Raw genomic sequence first — 15,722 nt, 5'->3', positions numbered from 1 at the left:
TGACGTCAAGTAAAAAATTTTCGGGAGAATTAATTTTCCATCAAATTATCAATTGAATTGTGTTTACAGGTTTATTGGCTATTGGGTATCAATCAGCGTAAACTAGAATTGTAAATTTGAACTTCTATTTTGATGTATCGATTCAGATAATTTCCTTATTCAAATTATGATAAATTTCAAATAAAGACTCCCGAAGATGAATTCTTTTTCGTGAAGATACAAAAAATGGCGTCAAAAGAGGAAAAGCCGCAGTGTAAATTTGGAGCTAATTGTTATAGAAAGAACCCACAACATATACAAAATTACAGACACCCAAAGAGAAAACACGATTCTGTATAAAAATAATACCTCCATGGTTTCTAATTTATTTACTTCAATAATTGCTGTAAAGCTGCTTTCTTTATTAAGATGCCCGCCAAAAGTCCTTTCTCTGGTTAATATCATTATCAATTCTAAGGGGGGTGCACTTGGTTTAAAAATATGTTTATCTGTAAGACTTATAAAAGATATGTTGCCTGCATATTTTCTGCAACACGAGGAGAAATACATTACAAGTTCTTACGCAGTTCCCCAGTGATTTCGATGACCTGCTTTATGATGTGGGTCTCATTGGGGTCTAAGCGTGACGCGGGATTGCCTATTTTTTGTAAGCGTGACACGTGAAAGTCAAATTATTGTGCCGTGAAAACTGGAAATGAAGTCTAGCGGGATACGGGAAATTACAAAAAAAATGAGAATTGCTTACGTACATAGTGTAAGCGGGATACAGGAATCTGACAAAACAGTAAGCGGGATCTGGGATCAGAACCCCCCAATGAGACTCCCTATGATGGGGTCACCACTACTAGTCCAAAGAATTATGACATTATGAAAGGCTATTTTATTTTTTTTTCTGTGATGCCTTCCTACGACATCATAAAGCTGAAGCATTTTTTTTCATCTGGACTTTGAGAGAGAATTTTGCCATGAAATCTTCATTGACTGCTAGAAATTTTTGCATAGGTAAAAATTCTTACCTTTTGTGTGCTTGATGGTGCAAAATATTTCCAGATATATTCAAAAGTAATGTTAAAATAAGTTACGATTCCATATGAGGTGTTCAATGAACTTCTTCCAATTTATGGTTAAAACGGTTTCTCTGATTTCCCAAGATCCTTCACTTCCGAGGAGTTTAAAATACCAAACTCCATAAAATTTAATGGACCAGAATTCCGGAACTTTTGATTTATATTATCTGGAAATTCGGGTCTGCTAAATTTTAAAATCAAGTGAGAGGTCATTTGCCACATCTCTGGAGTAGCAACCCTTAAATACCTTTTTTTATTTAACATATGATAGCCTGTATCACTCTATATCAATATTTTAGGTGAATTATATGAATGTCATGTAAAATACTGTATATTTTAGAAGTTATATTTGTAATGTGTATGCCCCCCTGGCGCAATGTATCCTTAACTTTTTCTTATTTACATGATGAGATTCTTAATCATAAAACGAATCATGGATTCATACCAAAAAAGTAAGAACAAATATACCAAACTCCAAGGTAAATTCATATGGGAGAGGAATTTGTAAAAGTGAAAATTCACTTGTTTTCCAATCCTAATAAAACTGTTATATAATAATGTTTATGTTAATATTTTCACAATAGAATATTGTTTACACTTAAAAGGGGGGACACTCATGAAACCTGACGAAAACAGACTCTTGACTAAATTAACCAATGGAATAAATGGAAAACAACTGTCATATTCCTGACTTGCAAATAAAATGATAACAACAATTATTGATTAAATTGAATCACTTAACAAGTGTAAAACTAAAATACACAAATATTAACTGTCACATGATAATCTGTAGAAATTTACAAGTGTAAAAATAAATACACAAATATAAACTGTCACTTGATAATCTGTAGAAATTTCGTATCATAATTCTTCTTAATTCATTTCGTAGTTTACAATCTGAATAAATTTAATACATCCAGTTTACATTCAGAATTGAGATAGAAAGATGCATGTTGCATGGTCTATCACTATGTCATTTGCAATTTTAGGTCATTTCAGTGTTAAACTATTGCCATCCAAAAATCTTTACACAATGTTTTACAAAAACAGGGTACAAACTCCTTGTTGATGTTAAAAATCGTCCATATAGGTTTGTGACATCTGATTTGATTTTGACGCTAGAAATCAATCCCGATTTTTTAATGTCCTAGCAAAATAACCAAATTAGAGAAAAAAAATCCAAGGAACCTTCTGAAAGGAAAAGATTCTTGCAGTAAGAGGACAAAAATTATGATCACAATGCACAGGCATGACTGAGGTTTTTTTTCCCAGTGAAAGTTCTTCAATGGTTTAATGTTCATCCATGGAGATTCCTTAGACCCTAGGTGTCTTTTGCAGTTGAGCAAATGACTCAACATTTTTTTTTTATTAAAAAATATTCTAAAATAAGTTAAGTTATTTATAACCGTAGAAATCTTCAATGATAATGATGTTGATGCAAACCGAAGCTGCATCACTGGACATAAAATTTGAATTGTACTTTTATTTATAGCTAAATATAGAAATGAGAAGATGTGGTATGATTGCCAATGAGACAACCCTCTACTAGGGACCAAATGACATAGAAGGTAACAACTATAGATCACCCACTGTACGGTCTTCAACAATGATCAAAACCCATAACGTATAGAAAGCCCACAATGACAAATGTAGATACATCATGTACATGGATGTTATATATGTAAAAAAAATAAATATTTGGTTTGATTTTGTAGCGAGAGTGCCCAAACAACTTTTGTAAGAACTTTTTATAAGGGTCTGAGCTTAGACCTGTTTTAGGCCTGCCATCCAATTCTCCTGCTACTACATGTACATGTATATGTTCATGTTTTATACTCTTGAAGACATGAACGCATTATTTACAGACTGAGTTTGAATCAAGCAGCACAAGGTGTAACAATTTATTGGCTTGTCAGCATGAACAATATATTCAAGTTTATGTTTGAATTGAAAGGGGATTGCAAATTAATTGTTAAAATTTTTCATCCTTTTTTTAAGGAGGATGACCAACAAAAAGAAACAAAAAAAGTAACGAAGGAAGAAGTTTCACCCGAAAAGACACACAAAACTATAACAGATTTCTTTGGAGGAAAGAAGAAAGAAAAGACTAACAATGGAACTGCTGAGAGAGATTCTGACAATGAACCAAAAGCATCAAGTTCTAATGATAGTGGTAAATAAGATATGTTAGGAAATGACCTGCAGACAGATACATGTAGTCAATTGATTATAACAGGTGTTGATAATGTGAATCATGTTTAACTTATTGAAGATTTTTGGTTTAAAGATTGAAATAAAAATGCAATTTAAACCTTATTTTCACTGGCTTGGTACATGTAGTTACATTTTCCAGGCATCATCTCTAACTTTGAGAGCACAAACATTATAACGAAGTGAGATTGACATTCTTTAAATCCTAAATATGTCCATGTCAAGCAAATCCTAAATATGTCAATGTCAAGCAAATTTATCATTGATATATACTCAGATATTTAATTTACAAGTAACTGTACTTGTCTTCTTCTTTTTTTTATTCAACAACAGTATTGCACATGTTAACAAATACTCCAATGACACAGCTGTCTATAAATATATCTGTTCTAAAAATCTGTGAATCTCCCTAGTAGAATTATAGACAACTGAAGATAACTTCAATTCAAAATATTTCCTTTATTTGCTTAATAAAATGTTTAATTTTAATTCCACAATGCAAAATGAAAGCAACAAATTAAAAAGTCCTTGTATTATCTGTATAAGCAATCTTTAAAATTAGATTTTTAAAGTTATTGGCTAAACCTGAAAATTTGTGTATAAACATGTTGTGTTATTGGTGTGCATCCATGGAAAATATTTCAAAAGTTACTGGTTTGTACAGAATCTCAGTGGCTTGAAGTTGTAATGGTAAAGTCACTGTATTAGGAAGAATAAAAGAATAGAAAGATAACACACTCAAATTCTTGACTTGAAATGACCAATACAAATAAATGGAGATGTTGAGGGTAGGTCAATGAGACAACAACCCAACGATACAAAATCCAAAAGACGTTTATATATCCAGTAACCATGATAACAAGGGTAAAGGAATTTTAATGCATATTACTATCTTTGGTATCAAGTATTGAAGAATTGCAGGAAAATATCCACACTGACTAAATTTGATATATTGTAAGATTATAGAAATCCTTCTCGTCTTTCTATACAGTGTCCTTTTTCTTTTAGAAGAAAGGAAGTCACATGATAAAAAAGATGTAGAAGAATCTGTGGAGAGTAAAGAAGAATCTGTTGAGAGTGATGAAGAATCTGTGGAGAGTGATGAAGAATCTCTACCATCACCAGATGATGTTGCAGAGAATATTAAAAGGAAATTCCTTGTTGAAATGCCTGATGATTTCTTTGAATTCTGGGAATTCTGCTGCCATCTTGATAAGAAGAATCCTAGAGGTAAAATATTTGAAAATTAAAAATAGATCTATACAGACAAACATTGTGATATGACAGTATATATATTACATACTACTGGGTATATTTTTTGTTTTTCCTTTTTAGCATTAGCCATCACTTGGCGTCCGTCGTCGTCGTCCGTCTGGTGTAAACTATTTCAAACATCTTCTCCTCTGAAACTACTGAACCAATTCCAACCAAACTTAAGCTGAATGATCCTTAGGGTATCTAAAATAAAGTTTGTGTTTAATTTCTGTTTCGTCAAAAAAAATTGGCCGCCATGGCTAAAAATAGAACATAGGGGTAAAATGCAGTTTTTGGCTTGTATCTCAAAAACAAAAGCAGTTAGAGCAAATCTGACACGAGTAAAAGTGTTCATAAGGTTAAGTTCTATCAGCCATGAAATTTTCAGATGAATCTAATAACCCATTGTTGGGTTGCTGCCACTAAATTTGTAATTTTAAGGAAATTTTGCAGTTTTTGGTTATTATCTTGAATAGTATTAATGATAAAGATAAACTGTAAACAGCAAATATGTTTAGCAAAGTAAGATCTACAAATAAGTTTATATGACCAAAATTGTCAATTGACCCCTTAAGGAGTATTGCCCTTTGAGGACAATTTTACACAATTTGTTTATCTAGTTTGCTTACTTTAAAAAATCTTCTCCTTTGAAACTGCTGAATCAATTTCAGCCAAACTTGGGCTGAATGAGTTTCAGAGTATCTAGTATAAATTTTGTATTTTATTTTCTTGTACGTCAAGAAAAATAGCCACTATGGCTAAAATGGAACATAGGGGTAAAATGTATTTCTTTGCTTTTGAAGAAAATATGACAGATACAAAGAACATCTCAATGGATTTTTAAGCCACTCATTAATATATATTTAAAAGCAAAAATAATCATTGATGAAAGATTTAAGCAAAACATTACAGGTGAACGATTCAGGCTCTTGAGAGCCTCTTGTTTTTTTACCATATATATCAAAAGACAAAATTTAAAGATTTTTTCCTTGAATTGATACATTTTGAAATCCTTTATCTATAATGTACTTACAAATGCATATACATATTTCTCTAATTCTTATACGATTCATCCTTTTCCTGACCTGTTGATTATTTTTATTTAATCAACGTGTGGTTCATTTGATCTCAGTTCTTCATTGGTCAAACTTCGATTATGAAGTCAAATTTTCTTATTTTCCTCTGAATTTCCTATTGTGACGTCATGAAAAAAGGCTACCATGCCTGATGATGTCACATAGAAAGAACACCTTTTTGCAGATCATTTGAAAAAATAAGGATTAAGATTGTCTGTATATCGTCTAAAATCATTATAGAAACAGATTCCACCACCAAATTTTGTGCAATACAATATTTATCCACACTTGACAGTTAAATTTTAGATATTTAACTGTCTTGAGTGGATAAATATTGTATCACACTCGATGCAGTAATAGAATCTCTCTATATATATATATAGATATATATAAACCAGCAAAACATATGTGATTTTCTCCTGTTACTATTTTTAGATGCATTACATGATGTATTAGGGTACCAGTTAGTGGGACCATTTGATATCCTGGCTGGACGACATAAGGGTGTTAGGAAGAATAAACATGGCAGGAAACCTAATTACCTTCTACATTGGAGATACTATTATGATCCTCCTGAATTTATGACAGTTATCAGGGGAGACAACAAATCTCAATTTCACCTTGGTTATCTTAGGTAAGGGGAGATAACAATAAGAATTATCACTTTATTATTAAACAGTAAATGATAATATTAAAAAGCAAATGATTGAACATTTATCAAGATTTGAAAGTAAAAGAGTTCAGTATGGTACCAAGAAAACTTGAAAAAGAGAGAAAAGGACGTTTAACAAGAGACCTGTACAAAACATATCTGGGAACTATTTAAAAAAATTGATCTTTTGAAGAAAAAATAAATTGTTGTGTATTAGAAAATATAGTGCATATTGTATTAGAAAAAGAATTGTACAGTGTATAAGATAATTGATCATGTTAATCCTGTCAGAAGAGAGATTTTCTGACATAAAGTTTTGAGGATAAAATGTAAATTAATATTTAATTAAAAGTAAAACATCCAACCTCTGATTTTGAATCTTCAATACCCTAACAATACCCTAACATAATGCTGAGTATTTTCAAACCATAGGTTATTTCCAATGGGGTCCTTTACAAAGTTTCAGATTTAAGCTAAAAATCCAACAAAGTCATGACTGGTATTACTAAAATTTAAAACAGTTAATCAAACATTAAAATGATTACTATTATCTAATGATTATAGATGATTAATTATATGAATTTTACTTTGTAGGGACGACCCATCAGAAATGCCTGTTATGGTTGCAGCTAACTCTGCAGCTGAATCTTGTAATATATTACCAAAGGGAGATAACTTATTTGCAGCAATAAAGTGAGTATTACAAACATATTTCTATTTATAAGTTTGTAATTTTGACAACTTAAAACATTTTATGTAGGATTTATCTGTTTTTCAAATAGTTCAGTTTATGTTTAAGAAAGTATATGATAGACATGAGGTATATAGGAAACCATTAATTTCTAGTTGGACAAAGTCCAAAACTGGCTAATAGTATGGTGATGTCTGGTAGATTGGCGAACGGATGATCAGGAATAAGTGGATACCAAATTTGTGTAATCAAATCCTCCTAGAGGTTTCAATCGAGATCCCCAGCAGCTGATATGGAGTTGTTTGAGGATTTTTTCCAAACTTGGGAACTTGGTCATTTTTTTGCAAAGTTACAAAAGATGAGATAAATTTTGTGTAATCAACTCCTACTACAATTATCCAGTCCAGATCCTTGAAACTTCACAGAAGGACTGCACGCTTATTGTTGCAGCTATGCACCTGCTATTATGGAATTGTTAAAGGCATTTTCCTCATTTTTCTAGACTTGGGAACTAAGTAATTTTTCAGCAAAATTTTCAAAAGATGGAAACAATTTTTGGAACTTTACAGAAATTTTGCAAAGCTGTTGAGGTTGTGCACCTTTGATTATGGGATTGTTTAAATAAATTTGCCTATTTTCACATTTTATATTTCTGAATAAATATTCAGTATAGACTCATTTCCTTAAGTTTAATGTATGATATTGATATATGTATTTTAACAAATAAGTACATTACAAAAAGGATGATATATTTCTTTACCTTTGAAAATCTTCTTGCCATGAATAATAATGTAAATTCTTGGTATAACTAAATTTCCTCAAGGCTAGTCCAAAAATATATGCATGTACTAGAGACATTGGGGTTTGAGGGGTTAAAAGGTATAAAAACTCAATGTATTGGCAGTGGTAAGTTAAAGTTATAGAAAAATATCTATTAACTATTTTGGTTTCTGAAGGGCGTTTTGAAACAGAAGTCTTTCTAACCTGTCAGATGTTATATTATCTAGAGAGGTCCTAATTGTTTAACATTTTTACAGAAATTGTATAGATGAACAAATAAAAGCTAAAAGTACTGATGGCACAAAGAAGAAAAAGTTACAGAATATTCAGGATGAGATAATAGAATGGGCCAAGAAGAAGAAATATTCATTAGACCTGAAGTCTAAGGGAATGAAAGAGCGTGACAAGAAGGTTGTATGTAAGACATTCCATGGTGCTGGTATTGTGGTTCCTGTTGATGACAATGAAGTTGGTTATCGCCCTGTCCCAGAAACAACAGGTATGTTAAGTAAAAAAAAATACTTAGACAGCATAGAAAATTAATTCTGGAGAATTTTGTCAGAAACTTTCCACCTCAAAATGTTTTAAAATAATCTTTCATGAATGTAATTATAGTGATAGCAATTATGAATAGTGAATATTGTTGGTTGTTAAACAAATGAAAATCTCCCACAACAATAAAATGCTAAAGACAAAAGAGTAAATACAGCTAGCCCAAATTATAAGAAAGTGGCATATTTTGGTAGGATATACAACTTCTTGAATACATGATAATGATGTCAAATATGTTTTTTGTTTTGTCTTACAAAAGCATATTAAGTCTGAAAGCGAAAAAGTTTCAACTTTATTAAATCACAAAACTATTTTGTACACATTCATTTTCTTATTGCACAATTGAAGTGTTTGTAATAGCTCATTTACTCAAATTATTTGACCCTACACAAAAACCATACATCCAAATATACACCAATATGTCATAGATTTTTAAAATCCACACGTCACATAATTGTAAAACTATTGACCGAAAATATACTGAATTGAACTTTTATCAATAAAAATGAATGCTTCAATTGCTGTGGTTTCTGAAATAGCACCTGACATTGTCGTGACCAGACTAAAGTTGGGAATGCCTGAAATATGAAAGATTTGAGGGCACAAAAATGGAAATAGCCCAAAGAGAACATCCATAACAACTTAAGGATTATTTTGAGAAATCACAAGGAAATAGCTCAGATAGTCCATTATATTCTCCTACTAGTATACTTCATGTAACAGTATTGGAAATGGTCATCATGTATGCTGTATATTAGGATATTTTTGCGTCTGGTTTTGTTTTCAGTATGGACATTATAAGGAACAATTAAACATTTGTTATGTTCTTTGTTAGTGTTTTACTGCATTTGATATAAAATCTATGTGATTTGTAGGTGACTTGAAGAAAATGATGAAGAAAGTAGCAGAGAGTAAGACAGACAAAGAAAGAGATGAAAACATGGACCAGATTCAGGAATTAATTACCTTAGTACAGTTTGCTAACGATGAGTGTGATTATGGAGAAGGTTTAGAACTTGGCATGGACTTATTTTGCTATGGTGATAAAGTTTTCAGGTCAATGATGGAACATTTACTACCTCTGGCATATCAACTACTCGGTCGTATCGAGTATGAACAGATTATAAAGGCACATCTCAAATCTCGACAAAAAGGGACAGACTTGAATCAATTAGACTGATTAATTCATCATTTGTCAAACATAGCATCTTCATACATCATTCATTTTAGAATAAAATACATTCATTGTATCTTAATTTATAATGTCTGTACTCTCCAAAATGTGAGGAGATATATAACTACAACAAATCCAGTTTTCTATCTCATATCATTATCATAACCTCGACATAAAATGTTCAAAAGATTTTCTGTTTGACATTAAACATCCAACCTTGGTGTTTTAAGTGTTGTCAACTAATGAAGCCTGTATGGATTTTTCCCTACTGAAACTTTGTCCATGTTATAAAGGGCCCTGCATCGAGGATGCTGGTAACCTTTAGTTTGCACTTTGTCTGTCTGTATGGCCACAATTTTTGTAAATGCAAAAAACTCCAAAAGTATTAATGAAATTTTGCACAGTTGTTTTGAAATATATTTAGATGTGCATATTATATTTTGGTGTAATTTGGCTTATTGATTTTAGAAAAAACTGTTTTTGTTAAAAAATTACAAATTTTGAGAAATGTCTGTTATATAAGCAAAAAACTCTAAAAGTATATGTAGGAGGCCAATGAAATTTTGCACAGTTGTTGTGCATAATATATTTTGATGCAATTCGGCTGATTAATTTTGTTAAAAAAAACTGCTTTTGATTAAAAATCACAAATTTTGAGAAATGTGTTTTGTAAATGCCAAAACTCAGAAAGTATATGTAGGAGGCCAATGAAATTTTGCACTAATGTTGATGTTCATAATATGATTTGATTTTTTGATTTTTGGTGTTTTAACGCCACTTTTAAGCACCGCTTTTGGGCTATTTCGTGGCGGCCAGTTTTTATTGGTGGAGGAAGCCGGAGTGCCCAGAGAAAACCACAGACCTTAGATAGGAAAACTGACAATCCTAGTCAATTAAGATTGGAGTCGAGTGCAGCCGCACGAGCGGGGTTAGAACTCACAACCTCAGTGTTGACTGGCTAGTGATTACAGTAGTAACTACTTAGACCACTGGGCCACCAAGGCCCGTTCATAATATGAAGATGTGCATATTATATTTTGGTAAAATCAACTCATTTATTTTGGAATTGTTTTATTATTTTTTTTGAATCACAAATTTTGAGAAAAGTCTTCTTATAGTAGGATTTTAACAAAAAATTATATATAGATGTATTAAGTTTATATATTAGCAAATAAAAAAAAAGTGATAAAAAGTTCCTTTTTGTTAAAAAATCTCAATTTTGAGAAATATCTTCTTGTGGTAGTATGTCACCAAAAATTGATATGAAGATAGGCATTATGTGCATTCCAAATTGTTTCCTCAAGTCAAAATTGTGTTAAAAACTTTTTTTTTTGGTTAAAAATGATAAATTCTGAGAATCATATTTTTTGCTATGATTTAAATGAAAAAAGTCTCATTTGCTAATGCAAAATGATTCTCTGTGTCAAAATTTTTGGTTGCCCACCTTAATACATAGTGCTTGGATTTTAACAAAACATATATTAATTGAGAACATATCCTGAATTCATTGCTGGTGTCAAAATTTATGAAAATTGACAACCTATGAACATTTGTTTTTGTATGCATCAGCGACTCTTTTCACAAAAAATCTTACGATTAAAATTGATCGTAAGTTATACTGAAATGTGTATGACTTATGAGTATTTTTACTCTTAAGATTTTTTGTGAAAAGAGCCTCAGTCTCTTTACCTCACATAAAAATGTGCAAGCCTTGCTGACATGTCAGTTTTCTCGTGAGACATGTTATATAAGGTTATATTATTTGCTTGCTAACAAAATACAACACTAATGGATAGTTGTATCATTGACAGTCATACCACATCTCCTTATTTTGGTATAGTGTGTCTGTTGTTCATCTCCTCATAGATAACACCTAATTTAAGCGAAGCATTATTTCAAATGTTTATATGTTGGGTCACTTTCAGTTTATGGATGAGATTCTGGTAGGTTTTGTGTTGAAGTTATGATCCAAGCACTAACAATTCCAGCTGGACTAATTTTGGACCTTTAAGTAAAACTGGTTTTACTTTCACCTATATTTTACACAAGATCGACACATTCAAAGTATATAGTTTAGGAAGACATCAAAGCAAAACATGGCAGGTAAATAAGTTTTCTCATTCATTAAATCAAAAGAGATGTGGTTTATTTGAGTAATGACTCTGATCAAGTTTCACATTAATGTTTATCATAAAGTTCTTATGTTTCCTCTGTCATCTTGTAAAAGAATGTACGGTCTATATATATTAACAATGTAGTAATCCTTCCAACAATACACACACATGATGGGGAATGGTTTTCATATAAATTTACAACCGCTCTGTAGTCTCTTTGTATCGTGTTTGCCTAGAGTGGGAGGTTGTGGGTTCGAACCCTGGCCAGGACTTGAAAATTGATAAAATCCACAATGTTTTTTAATATAAAAATGGTAGCATACGCTATAAATTTATTACTTTGGGATACCATACAGCATATTTTGTTAATAGTGAACAAAAAGGTAAAACACGCTACACAGAGGAACAAGTGATCAGTATGCTGGCGTTTCTTATTGACAACATATTTGTTGAATATGGAGGTAGACTTTTTCAAAAAATTGTCAGCATTCCTATGGGAACAAACTGTGCGCCTCTCCTTGCCGACCTCTTCTTATTTTCATATGAGTCGGAGTTCTTTCAGACAAAGAAGCCAGATCATTTAATTTCACATTCAGATATATTGATGATGTTCTTTCCTTTAACAATTCCATTAGTATATCCTCTAGAACTAGAAATTAAAGAAACAACAGACACGGCTTCCTCCACCTCATTTTTAGACTTTGAATTTGACATAAACGGTCATCTCAGTACCAGAATCTATGACATACAAGAGGATTTCAATTTTGAAATTATCAATTTCCCTCACCTTAGTAGCAATATACCAACTTCACCTGCATATAAGATATACATTTCCCAACTCATTGGTATTCAAGAGCTTGCAGCTGCTACTCAGACTTTATAAAACATCACCAGTGTCTGAGCAGAAAGTTGATGAACCAGGATTATGTCAAAAGATAGTCTCGTCCTTTTTCTAAAATAAGTTCATCGGAAGATATCAAGACCTTGTTGATAAATACATGTATTCCGTATCAACTTCACAAATAATACATGATGGTCTTGAAGTATAGATTCTCTGTACTGACGTTGTTTATCATCTTAATTACGTGTTATAGTGTTCTTTTATTTGTCTTTGTAAATTATTAACCTTTACTGTTTAATCCATTTTTGGTAATATCCTTTTAGCGTGGCTCAGTACTTATACATTCCACCATTGTGTTATTGTGCTATGGTCATTTTTTGTATTCCTTTCTTTCATTTTTGTCCCCCGCGTAACGCGCTGCGGGGGACATGAAAATACTTGCCAGTAGTCCATCCGTATGTCCGTCCGTCCGGTCTTGTTAGCACTCTCACAGGGACAATTCTTGCCCGATTTTTATAAAACTTATACTATAGGTTACTATCAGCAATATCTTGGACAAGTTTTATAATGGTGGCCGATCGACGTTTTTAAAAAGAGTTATGCCCTTAGAAATATTAAATTTATTGAAAATGGCCTCGTAAGCGCTACAAAAAAAAAGTGTTTTATTTAGTTATTGCCCTTGTACTTTGGATAGATAAAATATGTGCAACGCGGGGGACATTGGAACTCTGTTCTTTTATTGCTTATGTGCTTTGTCTGGACAACCTACATTTTGGAATCAGAATATGACAAGCATTATACGTTTGCGCAAATTTACCTGTAAATTTACCTGTGATTAAATCCTGAGAATAACCTGAATTTAACGTTTTTGTTTTAGGAAAATGAGTTATCTCGTTGGTATTTTGTTTTTAGTTTATTGTTTTGAAGATAAAATGGCAATTAAACCACATCTTCTTATTTATTAAATTGATAAATATATATGAGAAAAGTCTGTACTTCATTTATGTACAAGAAAAGTTTTGAATAAAATACAGTGAATGTCCTGGAAAAAAACATTCAAAGTATAGTTATGAATAAAACACGGTATACATATATATGATATCTACGAGAACCATCTATCAATCAGTCCTTCCCTGGTACTTGTACACTAGAGATTTCAGATAACAATGGCGGGAAATTTCCCCTGTTTGAAATTTCAAAAATTTTTAAACAGTTAACTGAATTTTCTCTTTATCTGTGCGCTTTACAAGAGCTTGGTTATCACTACCGAGAATTTTAATGTAATTAGTCGATACTATAATCTTAATGAAGGTGTAGATGGCTGGATGAGTAGAATACAACTGTTCATAGTAATGTCTATGAAAAAGACTCTGGCCCATCATTGGTATGTTTTGTTTCTTCATTAGGCATTAGAAATTAATTGCAGTTTGTTTTTTAATTATAAGTAAATTTGTTTATAAAAAGTCAGGTTTATTTTTCATAAATTATTTTAATTAATCCACACAAACATAGTGACTTTGTAACAGGTTAATTGTGCAAACGTTTTGCGTTTTGTTGTGCAAACATGTTTTTTTTTTACGCAAATGTAACACGCTGCATTGTCTATATGCAATTTTGTGTTAACATATTTGTTTGTTTTTATGGTGATTACGATTATAATACAATGACTGTCATACAAGTGAGAGGTTTAGCTAGCTATAAAACCAGGTTTAATCCACCATTTTTGTCGAGCCTGCGACTTTTGTCGCAGAAAGCTCGACATAGGGATAGTGATCCGGCGGTGGCGGCGGCGTTAGCTAACTTCTTAAAAGCTTTATATTTTAGAGGGTGGAAGGTCTGGATGCTTCATACTTTGTATATAGATGCCTCATGTTACGAAGTTTCCATCAGTCACATGTCCAATGTCCTTGACCTCATTTTCATGGTTCAGTGACTACTTGAAAAAAAAGTTAAGAATTTTTTGTAATGTTAATTTCTCTCTTATTATGAATAATAGGATAACTATATTTAATATGTGCGTACCTTGCAAGGTCCTCATGCCTGTCAGACAGTTTTCACCTGACCTCGACCTCATTTCATGGATCAGTGAACAAGGTTAAGTTTTCGTGGTCAAGTCCATATATCAGATACTATAAGCAATAGGTCTTCTATATTTGGTGTATGGAAGGACTGTAAGGTGTACATGTCCAACTGGCAGGTGTCATCTGACCTTGACCTCATTTTCATGGTTCAGTGGTTATAGTTAAGTTTTTGTGTTTTGGTCTGTTTTTCTTATACTGTATGCAATAGGTCTACTATATTTGGTGTATGGAAGGACTGTAAGGTGTACATGTCTAGCTGGCAGGTGTCATCTGACCTTGACCTCATTTTCATGGTTCAGTGGTTATAGTTAAGTTTTTGTGTTTTGGTCTGTTTTTCTTATACTGTATGCAATAGGTCTACTATATTTGGTGTATGGAAGGACTGTAAGGTGTACATGTCTAGCTGGCAGGTGTCATCTGACCTTGACCTCATTTTCATGGTTCAGTGGTTATAGTTAAGTTTTTGTGTTTTGGTCTGTTTTTCTTATACTGTATGCAATAGGTCTACTATATTTGGTGTATGGAAGGACTGTAAGGTGTACTTGTCTAGCTGGCAGGTGTCATCTGACCTTGACCTCATTTTCATGGTTCAGTGGTTATAGTTAAGTTTTTGTGTTTTGGTCTGTTTTTCTTATACTGTATGCAATAGGTCTACTATATTTGGTGTATGGAAGGACTGTAAGGTGTACATGTCTAGCTGGCAGGTGTCATCTGACCTTGACCTCATTTTCATGGTTCAGTGGTTATAGTTAAGTTTTTGTGTTTTGGTCTGTTTTTCTTATACTGTATGCAATAGGTCTACTATATTTGGTGTATGGAAGGACTGTAAGGTGTACATGTCTAGCTGGCAGGTGTCATCTGACCTTGACCTCATTTTCATGGTTCAGTGGTTATAGTTAAGTTTTTGTGTTTTGGTCTGTTTTTCTTATACTGTATGCAATAGGTCTACTATATTTGGTGTATGGAAGGACTGTAAGGTGTACTTGTCTAGCTGGCAGGTGTCATCTGACCTTGACCTCATTTTCATGGTTCAGTGGTTATAGTTAAGTTTTTGTGTTTTGGTCTGTTTTTCTTATACTGTATGCAATAGGTCTACTATATTTGGTGTATGGAAGGACTGTAAGGTGTACATGTCTAGCTGGCAGGTGTCATCTGACCTTGACCTCATTTTCATGGTTCAGTGGTTATAGTTAAGTTTTTGTGTTTTGGTCTGTTTTTCTTATACTATA

The 15,722-nt window shown here is 32.3% G+C and overlaps 1 protein-coding gene across 2 annotated transcripts; it reads left to right on the top strand.

The window, feature by feature from the left end:
- The first annotated feature begins 225 nt into the window (after positions 1 to 225).
- Positions 226 to 10,418, top strand: LOC127726258 (histone PARylation factor 1-like). 2 transcript variants are annotated; one of them, XM_052233562.1, is made up of 7 exons: positions 226 to 333; positions 3,069 to 3,240; positions 4,287 to 4,508; positions 6,044 to 6,242; positions 6,855 to 6,953; positions 7,989 to 8,230; positions 9,159 to 10,418. In XM_052233562.1, exons 1-7 carry the CDS (start codon positions 226 to 228, stop codon positions 9,461 to 9,463), a joined length of 1,347 nt encoding a protein of 448 aa, XP_052089522.1. In that variant the 3' UTR covers positions 9,464 to 10,418. The 2 variants fall into 2 exon arrangements, with proteins under 2 accessions (XP_052089522.1, XP_052089520.1); XM_052233560.1 differs by having other exon boundaries at positions 3,066 to 3,240.
- Positions 10,419 to 15,722: the final 5,304 nt, after the last annotated feature.

The sequence above is a fragment of the Mytilus californianus genome, unplaced genomic scaffold, assembly GCF_021869535.1.
Source record: "Mytilus californianus isolate M0D057914Y unplaced genomic scaffold, xbMytCali1.0.p SCAF_17, whole genome shotgun sequence".
In the NCBI taxonomy this organism is placed as follows: Eukaryota; Metazoa; Mollusca; class Bivalvia; order Mytilida; family Mytilidae; genus Mytilus; species Mytilus californianus.
Note: the sequence above shows the minus strand (reverse complement) of the source record. Positions and strands in the feature narration are given on the sequence as shown.

Excerpts from the sequence above, each read along its gene's own strand:
- LOC127726258 (XM_052233560.1), top strand. The coding sequence starts at position 226 with ATGGCGTCAAAAGAGGAAAAGCCGCAGTGTAAATTTGGAGCTAATTGT. Across the intron at positions 334-3,065 it reads CAAAGAGAAAACACGATTCT|GAGGATGACCAACAAAAAGA; the intron begins GTATAAAAATAA and ends CCTTTTTTTAAG. Across the intron at positions 3,241-4,286 it reads ATCAAGTTCTAATGATAGTG|AAGAAAGGAAGTCACATGAT; the intron begins GTAAATAAGATA and ends TTTTTCTTTTAG.